Source organism: Triturus cristatus, chromosome 6, assembly GCF_964204655.1.
Source record: "Triturus cristatus chromosome 6, aTriCri1.1, whole genome shotgun sequence".
Taxonomy (NCBI): Eukaryota; Metazoa; Chordata; class Amphibia; order Caudata; family Salamandridae; genus Triturus; species Triturus cristatus.
In genome coordinates this window covers 1,092,497,724-1,092,515,373 of record NC_140589.1, presented here as the reverse complement: position 1 = coordinate 1,092,515,373, position 17,650 = coordinate 1,092,497,724, and the positions used below count along the sequence as shown (strand labels likewise).

Sequence of the window (17,650 nt, the reverse complement as noted above, 5' to 3'; positions counted from 1 at the left end):
CACTGCAAGGGATCCGCTGATCTCCCAGGAGGAGAGGAGAAGCCAGCGAGGCCTGCAATGCCGCCGCATATGTCTACATCTGGGCTCTGGTCGCCCCCATGCCGGGAAACGGCGGATAAGGGGACGACACATGGGGTCGCACCACCTGCGGAGAGCCCACGCCCCCGACAGGCCGGAACGCGACCCTCGGGGACAAACTGCGACACTGACCAAGAGGTGAGCGGCCCACTTGCAACCTGGGAGAAGATCGAAGTCGGCGAGGGAAACCGCAGGTCTGAGAACCCTCCTCAGGGGCCGGCCGAGATGACGACGCGACCTGGACACCCGAGCCGACAGAGGTTTCATCCGGCGCTCACGCCGGGATTTCGGCTTCATCTGCTGGCATGCCTCACAATCAGTGGAGTCGTGGTGCTCCCCCAAACACCACATACAGATGGGGTGAGGATCTGTCACCGACATGAGGCGGCCACACGACAAACAAGTTTTAAAGCCCAAAGGCATTCGCACACTGTTCCCAAACATGCAGCAATAGCAGAAGGGAAAGGCCTAAACAGGCCCAGAGCACAAACCGGATCCGCGTTGCACGCGGAAAAGGAAAAAAATTACGTAGGCCTTGCCGGGTGGGACTTATGCGACCTCTCTGATGTCACATGCACGGACGATGCCTGGGCGGAGTCGCGTGATGCCGACCCCCGGCGCGCAGGGATGTTGGGCAAAAAGTTTTCCGGATCCAGTCTCACGCCTGGGGATAATTCTACGTGAAGGAATCTGCGGCTAGTAGTCTCTATCAGATATGGCACGCTGACAGGCGCCACGCGGCTTGAACCCTGAAGTCTTCTTGCTTGACATATTCCTAAACACACCAAAGGAAGTCAACAAAAAAGTCGAAAAAAGGCTGTCTTCAACAGATTGGTGCTGGTGGCGAGGAGAGAAAATAATTGATGTCAGCACACTGGAGTGGCGGTTATATTGTTGACGCGTACGTCACGACTATGAACATCATCGGGGAGTCGACCGATGCCACCAACCTGTGCACTGGGCTACTGCTATAAAAAATCTTCTGGATCCAGCCTGATGCCTGGAAGTTCAAAGGTAAGGAATCTGCACCTAGATGTCTCTATCAGATATGCCGTGATGACAAGTGCCACATGGTCTAAAAAGTGACTTCCTTGAAGATATCACCTCAACACACAGGAGGAAAAATTTCTCAAAAAATAATGCCAAAACATCGAAAAAAAAGTCTTTCTAAAAGCAACAGAGGGGTAGCTTTTTCTCTGGATCAGCGCTAACTGGCGTGGAAAGAAAATAACTGACAGCGCACAAGATGGTGCCTATATACATGATGCAGACATCACTTCTGGCGCAGATGATGCAGTGCAGCACTGAGCAGATCGACGCCACCTACCGGCATACTGCTCACGCGAAAATCTTCTGGATCCGGTCTGACACCTGGAAAATTCTAAGGTAAGAAATCTGCAGGTAGATGTCTATCAGATACATAAACAAAAAATGCATTAAATAAAAATTAAATGCATTCTTGGACATGATTTTCCTTTTTGAAATATTTGAAATATATATTTTTTGTGACTGCTAGGAACAATATAGATTTTCAAATGGGTAGAACAAGAATTTTCATTTGCTTAACAAGTAGATTATCAATGCTTTATGAGAATCAATCGTCTTTTACAATCTTGTAAAAAGCATACAGCCGACTAGTGACCTCACTGGTATGCTGGACTTAAATCAGTTCATAATAATTTATATATTTATCAGACCTTATTAAAATATTCTGTTCTCTGATGCAGAGAGACACCATCATAAACAAGAGTTATGGTAAGAATATTTCAAATGAATAGTAAAAGACTGAGCAGAAACCCTTGTTATCATTGTTATAACACCCATGAGTGCCACCTTCCCCAGAGCGGCCTGTCTCATCTTAGACCTCGAGAAGGAATTTGATACTCTCACATGGCCATAGCTGTTTCCGGTCCTACAACGGATAGGGATAGGTCCAACTCTCATAGCATACACACGACTCCTGTACACTACACTTACCTCGCGAATACGCATGGGGCGATACATATCATCTTCCTTTAAGGTGGAAAGAGGCACGAGACAAGGGTGCCCACTCTCGCCTCTACTTTTTGCCCTCGCGGTAGAGGCACTGGCAATCCGATTACACCTCAAGGGATACAATTGGGGCATCCCCACAGCGGGCACTACACATAGCGTATCCATGTATGTGGACGACTTACTGATATATTATTTAAACAAATGCGAAGAGGGTGAAGGCTATATTACCGCACCTGACAAGTGAATAGTGTCGTTTAGCATAAACTTGAATAGTGCAACGAACCGAGGAACACTTCCCTCTGAGCTCCTCAATCAGGACAAGGTCCTTTCATAACATACATGCAAAAGGGTTCAGCACTATTTAGAAAGAGTCCGTAATGTTTAAAGGAATTTCCAAGACGTCACATTGATTTTCAAAACGAATTCTTTTCTTTATTTGATCTTTTCACAGGCATGGAATATCACAGCCTTGATAGCACAAGAAAGCCATAGCCGACGCGTTTCGTCTCCTGCAAGGAGACTTCTTCAGGGCAAACAAGAGATCTATTTCATGGAGTTTCATCAATTTAAGAAAAACGCTTATGTATAGACCTTCAATCAGTATAGGACAATACCCAAAAAATATATATATCTCTAACTTTGTTATCAGTGACACTCGTGAATTAGTAAAGTACTAAGACGAAAACTTCTTTAAATCTTCCGCTCCATTCAGTACCCGAGCGGCATGGTAGCCCGTATCCTTCTTTCAACAGTCTCGAGTGATACATAAGCGTTGATAATAGGTCCATAACTATTATATCACTTTACAAATTTGCCCGTAATCCCACCCGAGCCTTCTTTCAGGACCTGGACTCACTACTTAACTTGCTAATCTGGAGAGCAGGCAGACATAGAATTGCATTGGCCAAGCAACAACTGCCCACCGACCAGGAAGGGCTGGTCGCACCTTCCTTTGAATCATACTTCTTGGCAGCGCAACTACAGTGGCTTTCCTACTGGACGGCGGGCAGACACATAGGGGAAACCCACACAGCGACGGGCACCATACCCACTCTAGAAATCTGCCGATTGCTACCGCCAGGCACTAAAAACCGGGGTGCACATACCCAATACAGGTGTCAGTGGCTCGTAAATGCATGCAGAGGATACATCGTATGTCCACAGGGGCGCCTTTCTACTCTCCTCTGCTGCCTTTAATAGGATTGCCCAGATGAGAGACGTACTATACAACTCGTATGCTACGCATATCGACAGAACAGTCATTAACGGAGATAGAATCCCTGTTCGAGGACGGACAACTCAGGCCGTTCCCCCAGATAATGTAAGAATTTGACCTTCCTCCCGGGCAATTCCTACTTCATAGGCAGATCATAGCAAACTACCTTCCATTTCATGATTTGACAGAAGGAGAACCCACAACTCATCCGGTCATACATACATCATGCACATGGGAATGGGCTGGCACCTGGTTATCTGGCTTTATAAAGACATACAGAAGCTCATAAACAAACCACTAGATGTGCTGCGGGCGACATGGGAGGAAGAACTAGGGTGCCAGTTACACGAAAAAGAATAGGAGACAGCACTCGCATACCTCAAAAAGGTGTCCCGCAACGGGCGCTTTAAAAACATACAATTTGACATATTACACAGAGTGTATCAAACACCAGCACGTCTCCAGCGATATTATCCAACAGCTCAGTTCCTATACCCCAGATGTCAATCACCGGATGCAGACTTTCATCACATGTTTTGGACATTTTCCACAACACATCGGTGGCCTGCATACGGAATCTTCCGAAGGCGGAAACAACACAAAGAACAAATCCGTTTTGTGTCGCTAGTAATACCAATAGCTTAAAGAGGGATAGTTATGCATTGGCGGGCCCCTGTGGGACCTCCAAAAGCAGCCTGGGTGGGAGCAGTGAGCAAATAGGCAGCAGCAGAAGAGGAGGCAATCAGCGAGGAGGAAATAATAGGAATACGCAAACACCACATATCCATGGAGTGGACCCTACTTTTATACCAATTCAAAAAACAAACAACGGGTGGCGATCCAAGCATATCGTTGCAAGCCCCAGCAGGCTCATAAGCCCAGACCATAGGCACACACACTATTCCCCAAACAACTGCAAGTGCGTAAAGGCGTATGACAACTCAACCATACACTAACTAGGTCAGCCAGAAAGGCAGTGACGGCTGGACAGGTTTCAACCTGAAGAAATTAACCATACCCACAGACAGGATACATTATAGCCTCGGCACCCCGCCTGACCCACATATCTCGGACCTCACGAACACCACCCCAGTTAATAGTTAAGAACCACAACCAGTAGTTGGTACACCGGTAATCAAAAGGAAGGAGATGCATTTTCATGTGTAAAAGCATACACAACAATGGGATAATGTATGTTGAAGTGATCATACTATGTAAAAGGTAAATGTCGTCCCAGACAAATAGCTGCAATTACAAATGTTTGAAACCTACGTAATGAAGTCAGTTTCAATGTACTACCATGCAATATGTTATATATACGAAAATGTTAATAAAAATATTTGACAAAAAAATCATTGTTATAACACCCATAAATGCATTAAACAGTGTACCAAAAGTACCTATTGTTACTGTGAAGGGAGCAGCAAAAATCATAAAATAGTCAAAAGATGTAGGATTTATATACATTACCATTTAGTCCAACATTTCTCCCCCTAAATAAATTTGATACACAACAAGACATGGTCTGTGTGGGGTGTTGCTCCATAGCCTTTAATCAAGCTGATTACCATTTGACATTTTCTAATTCCCTTGCCAATAATCCATGAATTATCTGTTAATTTCTGGAATACAGCATACTAGTCATAATTGACACAGATTTTATGGCCGCAGTTGAATACAAATTATGCTTTCAATCTTGGGTTTATTCTATTTTCATTTACAGTTTTAAACAAGAGCAAAGTTATGCATGCATATAAACACTTAGAAATTCCAAACTGTGATAAAGAGAAAACAGAGAAATGTTGTATCCCCAACTTATGTTTCTAGCAGCTAGAAATCTGCCTCCAATAACAAGTCGAGTAAGAGAAGCTTGATGCTCATGCTATTAAGCAGTCAGTAGCAACAGGGTGCTTCATCAAGTAGTCCAGGAATCGTTATTCATCAACAAACTGCATAGCTGCGTAGGAAAGAGTAGAACATCGGTAGTTTCAAGCGCTGCTGGTCCTTGCGACACCATGCAATCACAGTCCCATCACTGTTTGATGTATACAAGTGGTGACCATCACAGGAAAATGTAAGGCTAGTAAAAAAGAGAGCATGTTGTATCATATTAAGACATATGCCTTATGACCAATAGATGTAATAATTAACATTTTACAAGTATTTCCATTTTAACTACTTTTTATGTATGATATAGGAATCATGGTGCGCTGTACCTGGTACAGCTCTTAGCCTAAGAATGATCTTCATTACCATCAGTGAGCATGCTATCCTATCCTTGGAAGCAAGACTAGTAAAAAAAATCCACACATTGATGTAGAGGCGAGAGGCTAAGCATATACATGTTGTAGGAGAGTAGGATCTGCTTCACATGGGTACCCCCACTTTTTGCTGGTGTTTCACTGTTTTTCGACCTTAGTCTGGCTGTGGCCCTGCCTAGCTGCTTCCTCTCTAAAATGGTTTGCATTTACATATGGTACATATCTAATTGGATTCTGGAGTGCCTTCTACGCCCCTAGTATATGGTATACTATGTACCTAGGGCATAGGTACCTCAGAAGCCTACCAGGGGCTGAAGCATGTATTATGCCACCCCTGGGAAGCACTCCAAAATGGCACCACAGGTCTGCTACTGCAGCCTGGGTAAGGGCGTGCCTGCACCCCTTACTGTGGTATAGGCTACCTATATCACTACCATTGCACACACATATAAAACCTATAAGTCATTATGGCAGGCCATAACAATCCTGAAGGCAGAGTGCTTGGCTTTTATGTGAGAGGGTGCCCCTGCATGAGCAGAGCCCCTCTGCAGCGTTCGGAGTACCTCCTCTGATGCCGTTTGTGGTGCAGCCTGACCATATACTCTTAAGTGCATTATAACCTCGCTGTAAATGCTAACTTTGGGATGGCTGCACGGAAACATGTTGTGTTTGGTGTCAAATGCTTTGGAATACTACCCCCCGCCAGTTCTGGCGGTGGGGGTAGCATTCCACCCTTCTAGAGGGAGAAACATGTTCACACTGGTCTAACCCGGTAGGACTTTCTTGAGCCCTGGCATCACAAAATGGATGCCTCTGCCACAGACACGGGTCTGGCCTCCTGCTGCTGACCGAAACTCCGGCAGGGGAGGCCTGGACAATAGGCTTCCTGTCCCAGGGAGGTGTAACCACCTCCCCAGACAGGCAGATGTGTATTGGGGCTGGGCTGGAGCACTCTTTGGTGCTTTGAAGTCCTGCACTGGGTGTCCCTGTGCATAGTCCAGTTCAAAACGGTTGCAGGGGCTACCTGGCCCTGCTCTGGCGCGAAACTGGACAAAGAAAAGGGGTGTAACCACCCCTCTTTCCAAACCCTCCCATAGGTGGGTCCCTAGAGTATGTCCAACCCCCAAACTTAGTATAAGTATGGGAACCCAGTCCTTGCGACTTTAGATTACCTTGGACCAAACTCTGCAACATATATCCTGGACCTTCGACGTACTATCCTGACTAGAAGACTAAAGAAATCTCCCTTGGGGTCAAGGAGTGACTCCCCTGCTTGGCAGGCACCAAAGAAGCAACTGTCCGGTCTGCAATTCCGAAGCTCCCGTTGAACGCCGAAGTCTCTGCATCACCAGAGGTGGATTTCCTGACTTCCTCGAGGCTACCATGAGTCCACAGCAACGCTGAGGCCCGTGGATATCGTGGGTGACGAGGAACCGTGAACCCTGGGCACCGCGTACTATTGCTGGTACATCGACTTCCTGTTTATCCTTGAAGTTCTGCTTTAGGCTCCGAGTAGCCCCAGCCTTGAGCACAGACTGCACTGAAGATCTCTGGCCTCAACTCCACGAGTGACCCGTGGGCTGGGTTCCAGTGCGACCGCTCGAGGTTCCTTCGCGATCGCTAGCCTGTTGGCTAGTGGGTCCCCACGAAGGCAACTCCTTTTCTACTTGGGCTTCCCTGGTTGCTCCAGACGTGCACTGACTTACCCTCGCTGGGTGAGTCCCGCGGACCTTGCTGGTCTGCACCAACGTCCTTCTTCTCTTTCCACGAGACTTGCCATTGCCAAGGCTTGTTGGGTCCAATCTGGCCGCCGACACTGCAGCACTCGACAGACTTCGTGGGACACCTCGATTCCGGCTCGTGGACCTCGTCGATGCTTCCTGGACCTCGTGGCTGAAGAGTCAAGACACCTGTCAACTCACCTGAAGCACCCGACATCTGTGGGCATTGGTCCATCCTGCCCTCGGTCACTGGCTAGTGACCCAGACTCTCTCCCCTCTGCTTTCAGGTTCCTTCCATCCTAGATCCAGGCTTGGATCTCTTCAGAAACTTCTCCTCTTCACGGCAGCAGCAGTTCTTCGCCAGCTTCCATTGTAATCGACGACGTCACCCGACACCAAAAGACACCTATGCACCCGGCTTCCCTGGGTGAGGTAACTCGAGTACTCCGGTACTCCCGTGGGTGCTAGCCCTAGAACTTCTTAAGTCCAAAAGGGTTTGGTCCTGACTCGATTCAAAGTGTCCCTAATCTTTACATTTTAAACCGCGACATTGCCCATAAAAGCTAACGGGAACCCGCGGTTGGGTTTACACACTGCACACAGTCCCCGTGGGTCCCCTGTGTCACAACCTTGGGTGGTTCCTTCGGGTCCCAGCGATTCTACAGGTTCTAGGCCTTGTGTCTAGTTCAGTTGTGGTTCTTATAACACTTTTTTGGTATATGGTTTGGTACGCCCCTAGGGCCCAAACGTGTATTTGTGCTATTACTGTTGATTGCTAACTTGTAAATTAAGTACTTCGAACTCCAGTCTCATAATGCGACTAGAGGGGTGTGTTTAATCTTAAAAACATATATATTAAATTTATACCTGGTATGGTTGTCCTTTCATTTGATCATTCAAGAGATTATAGACTGGTAAAACGAGCTGCTTTACATTCCTTCAAGAAGGCTGCTCTCCATAGCTACCACTATGATAGCTTTCAATAAAGGTTGTCTTTAACCAATTCACCATAAGGGGTTGTTTGGACTGATACAAGGTGCCCATAGTGGACAGCATATATCAGGCCACCTTCTCACATTGGTGGCAGCGGTGGGATTCCAGCTTGCTATTGTTTTACCAGATAATCTCAATTGAATTGATCAACTGAAAACCACTAAAGGTACCTAGGGTACATATAATATCAAGTTTAGTTACAGTAAGCTCTACTGAACTTAGAGTTGTGTGTTAAGGGATAGCACACCCTTTCTACAACTCAAGAGAGTTTAGTAGGCCACACTAGTGTAGGTAGTGCAATACACCACACCACATTAGTAATGTCTAGTCAGCCAGGAACCAGTGGGTCCCTGCCAGGAGCCAGTGAGCTCCTCCCCTATAAATATGAGGAGCTCTCCTTTGCACAGCTTAGGGCCTTATGTTCCATTAGGAAGCTTAAGACAGGCAAAAGCCCAACCACCCAGCATCTCATAAAGATACTTAAGCTGGATGATATCTCAGGGCCTAGTGGCCCTGATGGGGTAGGCAGTGTGGGTGGGGCAGCAGGTGAGGGTGGGCCTAGGGATGGAAACTCCCCTGACCCTACCTCTAATGCTGACCAGACTGGTGACAATGACCAGAATCTGGTGAACCCAGCTCTCCTGGATGAGGATGAGGAGGATAACAATAATGCTCCTCCTTTATTCCTCCAGGAAGAGTTAAAAGTAGGGCTAGAAGGGATAGATCTCTGTCAAGGGGATATGTCCAGTCTAACTTATCTATAGGGACCTCTGTCTCTTATCACAGAGGGAGGGAAACCTCCCAGGAGAGGAGAGAGAGAGAGACTGCTGAAGTATGAGCAAGACAAGTTCAACCTCAGAAAAGCAGCAGATGGCCCTAGATAGGGAAGCTCTAGAGCTCTACAGAGCTAGTAAAAAGGAGGGACTAGAGTCCCTTGGTGGCAGCAATTTCCCTAGAGATAGGGAGAGGTCTTATGACCATAGAAACCTAAGTAAGATTGTCCCTCCCTACCAGAGTGAGGATGACATCCACAAATGGTTAACTGACTTAGAGAGGGCCTGTAAAGTACAGAAGGTCCCTCAAGGTCAGTGGGCAGCAATCTTATGGCTCTCCTTTGCAGACAAAGGTAGAGATAAGCTCCTCATTGTAAGAGAAGAGGATGCTGATGATTACCAGGCCTTGAAAAGTGCACTAATAGATGGGTTTGGCCTAACCACTGAACAATACAGGTTAAAGTTCAGAGACACCCAAAAAGCACAAAATCAAGACTAGGTTGACTTTGTTGACTGTGCTGCTAAGGCTCTTGAAGGTTGGTTATTGGGCAGTAAAGTGTGTGACTTCATAGGATTGTACAATCTGATAATGAGGGAGCAGATTCTTAATAACTGTCAAAATCAGCTGTTGCACCAGTACCTGGTAGACTCTGATCTGACCTATCCCCAAGAATTGGGAAAGAAGGCAGACAAATGGGTCAGAACCAGGGTAAGGCAGAAGGTACAGAACCAAGATGGTGACCCAAAGAAGCAGGATTCTAAGAACTCTGACAAGGGTAAAAGACCAGAGGTCTTCTCAAGGGCCCCAAACATCTTCTTCTAATGGGGAGTCACAGTCAAGTAAGGGTAAAGGCCAAAAGAAACCTTGGATCAAAATCTGTAAGCAGAAAACTCACTGGACCAGTGACTGCACCAAGGCCACAAAATCTACTCCAGCCACCATTGCCTCTAAGGCAACTGTTCCCCCTAGTACAGCTAAAATAGGTGGTGGCAATGTTCAGAATAAGGGTGTAGTAGGGTTGACCCTGGGTTCTGAGATGGACTCTGGCCTAGTCAGAGTTCCAACTCAGGCTCTGCTTGTCTGTGATGGGGGCATGGATATGTCCGCCTGTGTGAGTCTCAGTAATCTGGGCAAATACAGACAACAGACTTTGATAAATGGAGTAGAGTCTTGGGCATTCAGGGACACGGGAGCAAGTGTCACAATGGTGACAAAAGATCTTGTGGATCCTGGGCAGATTATACTTGTTGAAATGTACCAAGAGACCAATGCTTGCAATGTCAGAACAGACCATTCTCTGGCAGTGGTTAACTTCTCCTGGGTAGGGGTAATTGGCCTTAAGAAGGTTGTGGTAAGTGCAGACCTACCAGTACAGTGCTTGCTTGGCAATGATCTAGAGACTTCAGCTTGGGCTGAAGTGGAGCTCAAGACACAGGCAGAAATGTTAGGGATGCCTGCTCATGTCTTTGCTGTGACTAGGTCACAGGCCAAAATGTCTAAAGCTGGACAGGCCTTGGATTCTGGAATAAATGACCAGGTGCCTCACAAGAGGAGGAGCAGTAGGGTTAAGGCAGAGCCTTAACACCGGACTCAGAAAATGCTGAGCAGTCTCCTTAGGGAGATGATCTTGAGCCTGGAGAAGGAACTGTCCCATAGGAGCTTGAACCTGACCAGGTTGAGTTCTTGGGGACAGGGGGCCCTTCCAGGTCTGATCTGAGCCAGGAGCAGAAAACCTGCCCCTCTCTTGAACCCCTCAGAAAGCAAGCTGCTGATGAAGCTGCTAGGAATGCTAGCGGCACCCATAAAGTTTATTGGGATGATGGACTCCTATACTCAGTAGAGACCCCAAGCCTGGTGCATCCAGGAGGTTGATTATACCTCTGAAGTTTAGGGGTTTCCTATTGACACTAGCCCATAATATTCCCCTAGCAGGACACCTAGGCCAGAACAAGACTTGGGACAGAATAGTCCCTCACTTTCACTGGCCCCACATGTCTGAAGACGCAAAGGAGTTTTGTCGCTCCTGTGTGACCTGCCAAGCCAGTGGCAAAGCAAGTGGCACTACAAAGGCCCCCCTGATACCCTCACATGTGGTGGGGGTGCCCTTTGAAAGGGTAGGGATTGACATTGTTGGTCCCATGGATCCCCAAACAGCATCTGGTCACAGGTTTATACTGGTGGTGGTGGATCATGCCACCAGGTACCCAGAGGCAATTGCCCTTAGGACCACTACAGCACCTGTAGTGGCAAGAGCTCTCTTGAGTATGTTCTCAAGAGTAGGCTTTCCTAATGAGGTAGTATCTGACAGGGATGCACACTTCATGTCTAGTTACTTGACTGCTATGTGGAAGGAGTGTGGAGTGAACTACAAGTTCACCACACCCCATCACCCACAATACAATGGTTTAGTTGAGAGATTCAACAACACCTTAAAGGGCATGATTAAAGCACTCCCAGAGAAGCTTAGGCGAAAATAGGACCTACTCTTGCCCTGCCTTTTATTTGCATACAGGGAAGTGCCTCAAAAGGGGGTTGGTTACAGCCCATTTGAACTTTTGTTTGGTCACCCTGTCAGGGGTCCATTGTGTTTGGTGAAGGAAGGATGGGAGTTACCTCTCAAGCCCCCAAAGCAAGACATAGTGGACTATGTACTTGGTCTCTGCTCCAGGATGGCTGAGTACATGAACAAGGCAACCAAAAACCTTGAGGCTAGCCAGGACTGCAAAAAGCCTGGCATTACCAAAAGGCTGTACTGACTGTTTACCAGGCAGGCCAGAAGGTGTGGGTGTTGGAGCCTGTGGCCCCAGCAGCCCTCCAGGACAAATGGAGTGCCCCCCATACAATTGTTGAACAGGAAGGGGAGGTTACCTACTTGGTAGACCTTGGAACCCCTAGGAGTCCCCACAGGGTACTTCACGTCAACAGACTAAAACCATATGTTGACAGGGTAGCCATGCGCTTGCGCATGGCTACTGATGAAGGACAGGAGGAAGAGAGTGACCCACTCCCTGACCTGCTTTCTCAGAACTTTGATGATGGGTCAGTTGATGGTGTAGCCTTGGCAGGCAGCCTCACTGCCCTGCAGCAAACTGACTGCAGAAACCTTCTCAGCCAGTTTAGACATATGTTTTCTCTGACTCCAAGTCAGACCACCTGGTACACTCATGAAGTGGACACTGGGGACAGTCTACCTGTGAAGAATAAGATCTACAGGCAACCTGACCATGTCAGGGACTGTAAAAGGACAGAAGTTCAAACGATGTTGGATTTGGGGGTGATTGAACCCTCAGTTAGCCCTTGGGCTAGTCCAGTAGCCCTGGTACCTAAACCTCACACCAGTGGTGGGAAAAGAGAGATCAGGTTTTGTGTAGACTACAGGGGTCTCAATGCAGTCACTAGGACTGATGCCCATCCCATCCCCAGGGCAGATGAGCTAATAGATACTTTGGCCTCAGCCAAGTTTCTAAGCACAATTGACCTGACAGCTGGCTACTGGCAGATCAGACTAGCTGATGATGCAAAGCCAAAGACAGCATTTTCTACCCCTAGTGGGCACTATCAGTGTGTGGTAATGCCCTTTGGTTTGAAGAATGCACCTGCCACTTTCCAAAGGTTGGTGAATCAAGTCCTTACAGGCCTGGAAGACTTTAGTGCAGCATATCTAGATGATATTGCTGTTTTTAGCTCCACCTGGGAGGATCACCGGGTCCACCTGAGGAATGTTTTGGAGGCCCTGCAAAAAGCAGGTCTAACTATCAAGGCCTGCTTGACTAGGCAGAGTCAGGTTGTGCACCTGGGCCACCTTGTAGGTGGAGGCCAGGTTCAACCATTACAGAGCAAGATCCAGACCATAATGGAATGGATTGCTCCAACTACCCAGACTCAGGTGAGAGCCTTCTTAGGCCTGACTGGGTACTATAGGAGATTTGTCAAGGGGTATGGATCAATAGTGACACCCCTGAATGACTTAACTTCTAAAAAGATGCCCAAAAAGGTTCAGTGGACAGCTAGCTGTCAAAAGGCATTTGATGACCTGAAGCAGGCCATGTGCACTGCTCCCATTCTGCAGAGTCCTGACTACTCCAAGAAGTTCATTATCCAAACAGATGCATCTGAATTGGGGGTTAGGTGCTGTACTGTCACAATTGAATGATGAAGGCCAGGATCAGCCAGAAGTTTTCATAAGCAGAAGGCTGACCCCTAGAGAGAAACGTTGGTCAGCCATTGAGAGGGAGGCCTTTGCTGTGGTTTGGGCTCTGAAGAAGTTGAGGCCATACTTGTTTGGTACTCACTTCCTTGTTCAGACAGACCATAATCCCCTCTTATGGCTAAAGCAAATGAAGGGAGAAAACCCCAAACTGCTTAGGTGGTCCATTTCCCTACAGGGGATGGACTTTACAGTGGAACATAGACCTGGGAGTAACCATGCCATGGGGGTTGTGTAGGAGAGTAGGATCTGCTTCACATGGGTACCCCTACTTTTTGCTGGCGTTTCACTGTTTTTCGACCTCATTCTGGCTGTGGCCCTGCTAATCAGGACTCCAGCCTAGCTGCCTCCTCTCTAAAATGGTTTGCATGTACATTAGGTACATATCTAATTGGATTCTGGAGTGCCTTATAAGCCCCTAGTATATGGTATACTATGTACCTAGGGCTTAGGTACCTCAGAGGCCTACCAGGGGCTGAAGCATGTATTATGCCACTTCCGGCAAGCACTCCAAAATGGCACCACAGGTCTGCTACTGCAGCCTGGGTAAGGGTGTGCTTGCACCCCTTACAGTGGTATAGGCTACATATATCACTACCATTGCACACACATATAAAACCTATAAGTCGCTCCTATGGCAGGCCTTAACAATCCTGAAGGCAGAGTGCTTGGTTTTTATGTGAGAGGGTGCCCCTGCATGAGCAGAGCTCCTCTGCAGCATTTGAAGTACCTCCTCTGATGCTGTTTGTGGTGCAGCCTGACCATATACTCTTAAGTGCATTATAACCTCGCAGTAAATGCTAACTTTGGGATGGCTGCACGGAAACATGTCGTGTTTGGTGTCAAATGCTTCGGAATACTACCCCCCGCCAGTTCTAGCGGCGGGGGTAACATTCCACCCTTCTTGAGGGAGAGACATGTTCACACTGGTCTAACCTGGTAGGACTTTCTTGAGCCCTGGCATCACAAAATGGGTGCCTCTACCACAGACACGGGTCTGACCTCCTGCTGCTGACCGAAACTCCGGAAGTGGAGGCCTGGACAATAGGTTTCCTGTCCCAGGGAGGTGTAACCACCTCCCCAGACAGGCAGATGTGTATTGGGGCTGGGCGGGAGCACTCTCTGGTGCTTTGAAGTCCTGCACTGGGGGCACACTTGGTGTTCCTGTGCATAGTCCAGTTCAAACCGGTTGCAGGGGCTACCTGCCCCTGCTCTGGTGCGAAACTGGACAAAGGAAATGGGTGTAACCACCCCTCTTTCCAAACCCTCCCATAGGTGGGTCCCTAGAGTATGTCCAACCCCCAAACTTAGTATAAGTATGGGAACCCAGTCCTTGCGACTTTAGATTACCCTGGACCAAACTCTGCACATATATCCTGGACCTTCGACGTTCTATCCTGACTAGAAGACTGAAGAAATCTCCCTTGGGGTCAAGGAGTGACTCCACTGCTTGGCGGGCACCAAAGAAGCAACTGTCCGGTCTGGATATCGTGGGTGACGAGGAACCGTGAACCCTGGGCACCGCGTACTATTGCTGGTACATCGACTTCCTGTTTATCCTTGAAGTTCTGCTTTGGGCTCCGAGTAGCCCCACCCTTGAGCACGGACTGCACCGAAGATCTCCGGCCTCCACTCCACGAGTGACCCGTGGGCTGGGTTCCAGTGCGACCGCTTGAGGCTCCTTCGCGATCGCTAGCCCGTTAGCTAGGGGGTCCCCACGAAGGCAACTCCTCTTCTACTTGGGCTTCCCTGGTTGCTTCAGACGTGCCCTGACTTACCCTCGCTGGGTGAGTCCCTCAGACCTTGCTGGTCTGCACTGACGTCCTTCTTCTCTTTTCACGAGATTTGCCATTGCCAAGGCTTGTTGGGTCCAATCTGGTCGCCGACACCGCAGCACTCGACAGACTTCATGGGACAACTCGAATCCGGCTCATGGACTTCGTCGACGCCTCCTGGACCTCGTGGCTGAAGAGTCAAGACACCTGTCAACTCACCTGAAGCACCCGACATCTGTGGGCATTGGTCCATCCTGCCCTCGGTCACTGGCTAGTGACCCAGACTCTGTCCCCTCTGCTTTCAGGTTCCTTCCATCCTAGATCCAGGCTTGGATCTCTTCGGAAACTTCTCCTCTTCACGGCAGCAGCAGTTCTTCGCCAGCTTCCATTGTAATCGACGACGTCACCCGACACCAAAAGACACCTATGCACCCGGCTTCCCTGGGTGAGGTAACTCGAGTACTCCGGTACTCCCGTGGGTGCTAGCCCTAGAACTTCTTAAGTCCAAAAGGGTTTGGTCCTGACTCGATTCAAAGTGTCCCTAATCTTTACATTTTAAACCGCGACATTGCCCATAAAAGCTAACGGGAACCCGCGGTTGGGTTTACACACTGCACACAGTCCCCGTGGGGCCCCTGTGTCACAACCTTGGGTGGTTCCTTCGGGTCCCAGCGATTCTACAGGTTCTAGGCCTTGTGTCTAGTTCAGTTGTGGTTCTTATAACACTTTTTTGGTATACGGTTTGGTACGCCCCTAGGGCCCAAACGTGTATTTGTGCTATTACTGTTGATTGCTAACTTGTAAATTAAGTACTTCGAACTCCAGTCTCATAATGAGACTAGAGGGGTGTGTTTAATCTTAAAAACATATATTTTAAATGTATACCTGGTATGGTTGTCCTTTCATTTGATCATTCAAGAGATTATAGACTTGTAAAACGAGCTGCTTTACATTCCTTCAAGAAGGCTGCTCTCCATAGCTACCACTATGATAGCTTTCAATAAAGGTTGTCTTTAACCAATTCACCATAAGGGGTTGTTTGGACTGATACAAGGTGCCCATAGTGGACAGCATATATCAGGCCACCTTCTCACATTGGTGGCAGCGGTGGGATTCCAGCTTGCTATTGTTTTACCAGATAATCTCAATTGAATTGATCAACTGAAAACCACTAAAGGTACCTAGGGTACATATAATATAAAGTTTAGTTACAGTAAGCTCTACTGAACTTAGAGTTGTGTGTTAAGGGATAGCACACCCTTTCTACAACTCAAGAGAGTTTAGTAGGCCACACTAGTGTAGGTAGTGCAATACACCACACCACATTAGTAATGTCTAGTCAGCCAGGAACCCGTGGGTCCCTGCCAGGAGCCAGTGAGCTCCTCCCCTATAAATATGAGGATCTCTCCTTTGCACAGCTTAGGGCCTTATGTTCCATTAGGAAGCTTAAGACAGGCAAAAGGGATGTGTTTAATCTTGACCTCTAGCCTCATAAAAAGACTAGGAGGGTGTGTTCAGTAATAAATACATATATTTTATATATATACCTGGTGTGGTTGTCCTTTCATTTGATCATTCAAGAGATTATAGACTGGTAAATCAAGTTGCTTTACATTCATTCAAGACTTAGCCTGAAGGCTGCTCTCCATAGCTACCACTAGGATAGCTTTCAATAAAGGTTGTCTTTAACCAATTCACCATAAGGGGTTGTTTGGACTGATACAAGGTGCCCACTAGAACTAGTGGACAGCATATATCAGGCCACCTTCTCACACATGTTCCATGACCCCCATGATAAATGTCAGAGAATAAAATGACTTAACGGAGTGCTAATGCCAACCTCTTATTACCTTCTAAAGAAAATAACCTCCGGTCAAAGGAAGAACCAATATACATTCATTCAAAATTGTAAAATAACCCATTACACAATATCACAGGCCCACATAATATTGTTAAAGGAAAGACCTAAGAAAGCAGAGCACAACAAGAGGGGGACAGAAGGGAATCAGTATGCACCTTGATAGCGGTCCACAAAGTATAACATATGTCTATACATGAGCATTCTGCTGCACTAGAGAGTACAACAGATTAACAAATAATCAAAAATGAATCAGTCATATAAGTAGACATCAATAATAATGATAATACAAAAGGCTAGGAAAGTAATGAAGAAAGGGTTGGTGGAAAAATAAGATTAAAGAGAATTCAACTTTGCAGAAAATAAACCTAATAAGTCAGAAATCTGACCAGAACCAGAGCTGTACATCATTTAGAACATTATTTAAGTAAACATTTTGAAATATATAGTTTTCCAGAGAACGGTAGAAAGCTGTGAGTTGATAAATTAACCTAAATTCTATTGGTGAGAGCAACATAAACCACAGACACATTGAGTAAAGGCCTAAGCTACTGTGTTTCTTTTTCTCTGAACAAAATGTTTACATTTTGTAAAACAGAAGGAGCTGTAACATAATATTTCCTAAAAGATACACTTAAACCTAATACAAACTGATAATAATAAGCTATTGATAACACATAATATAAAAAAAAAGAAATTTTTAAATAAATAAGTAACTTAAATTCAGTAACACCTTTTCTGGTAATGACCCTCTTATGATAGACACTATCTA

General features: G+C 46.9%; 1 protein-coding gene across 3 annotated transcripts in view; it reads right to left on the bottom strand.

The window, feature by feature from the left end:
* Positions 1–4,813: 4,813 nt before the first annotated feature.
* Positions 4,814–17,650, bottom strand: part of LYST (lysosomal trafficking regulator) — a 3,752,809-nt gene continuing 3,739,972 nt past the window's right edge. For all 3 annotated transcript variants that reach the window (XM_085611970.1, XM_085611971.1, XM_085611972.1), the window contains one exon: positions 4,814–5,369. In XM_085611970.1, coding sequence (XP_085468096.1) covers positions 5,231–5,369 — 139 coding nt within the window. In that variant the 3' untranslated portion in view covers positions 4,814–5,230. The remainder of the gene's footprint in view (positions 5,370–17,650) is intronic.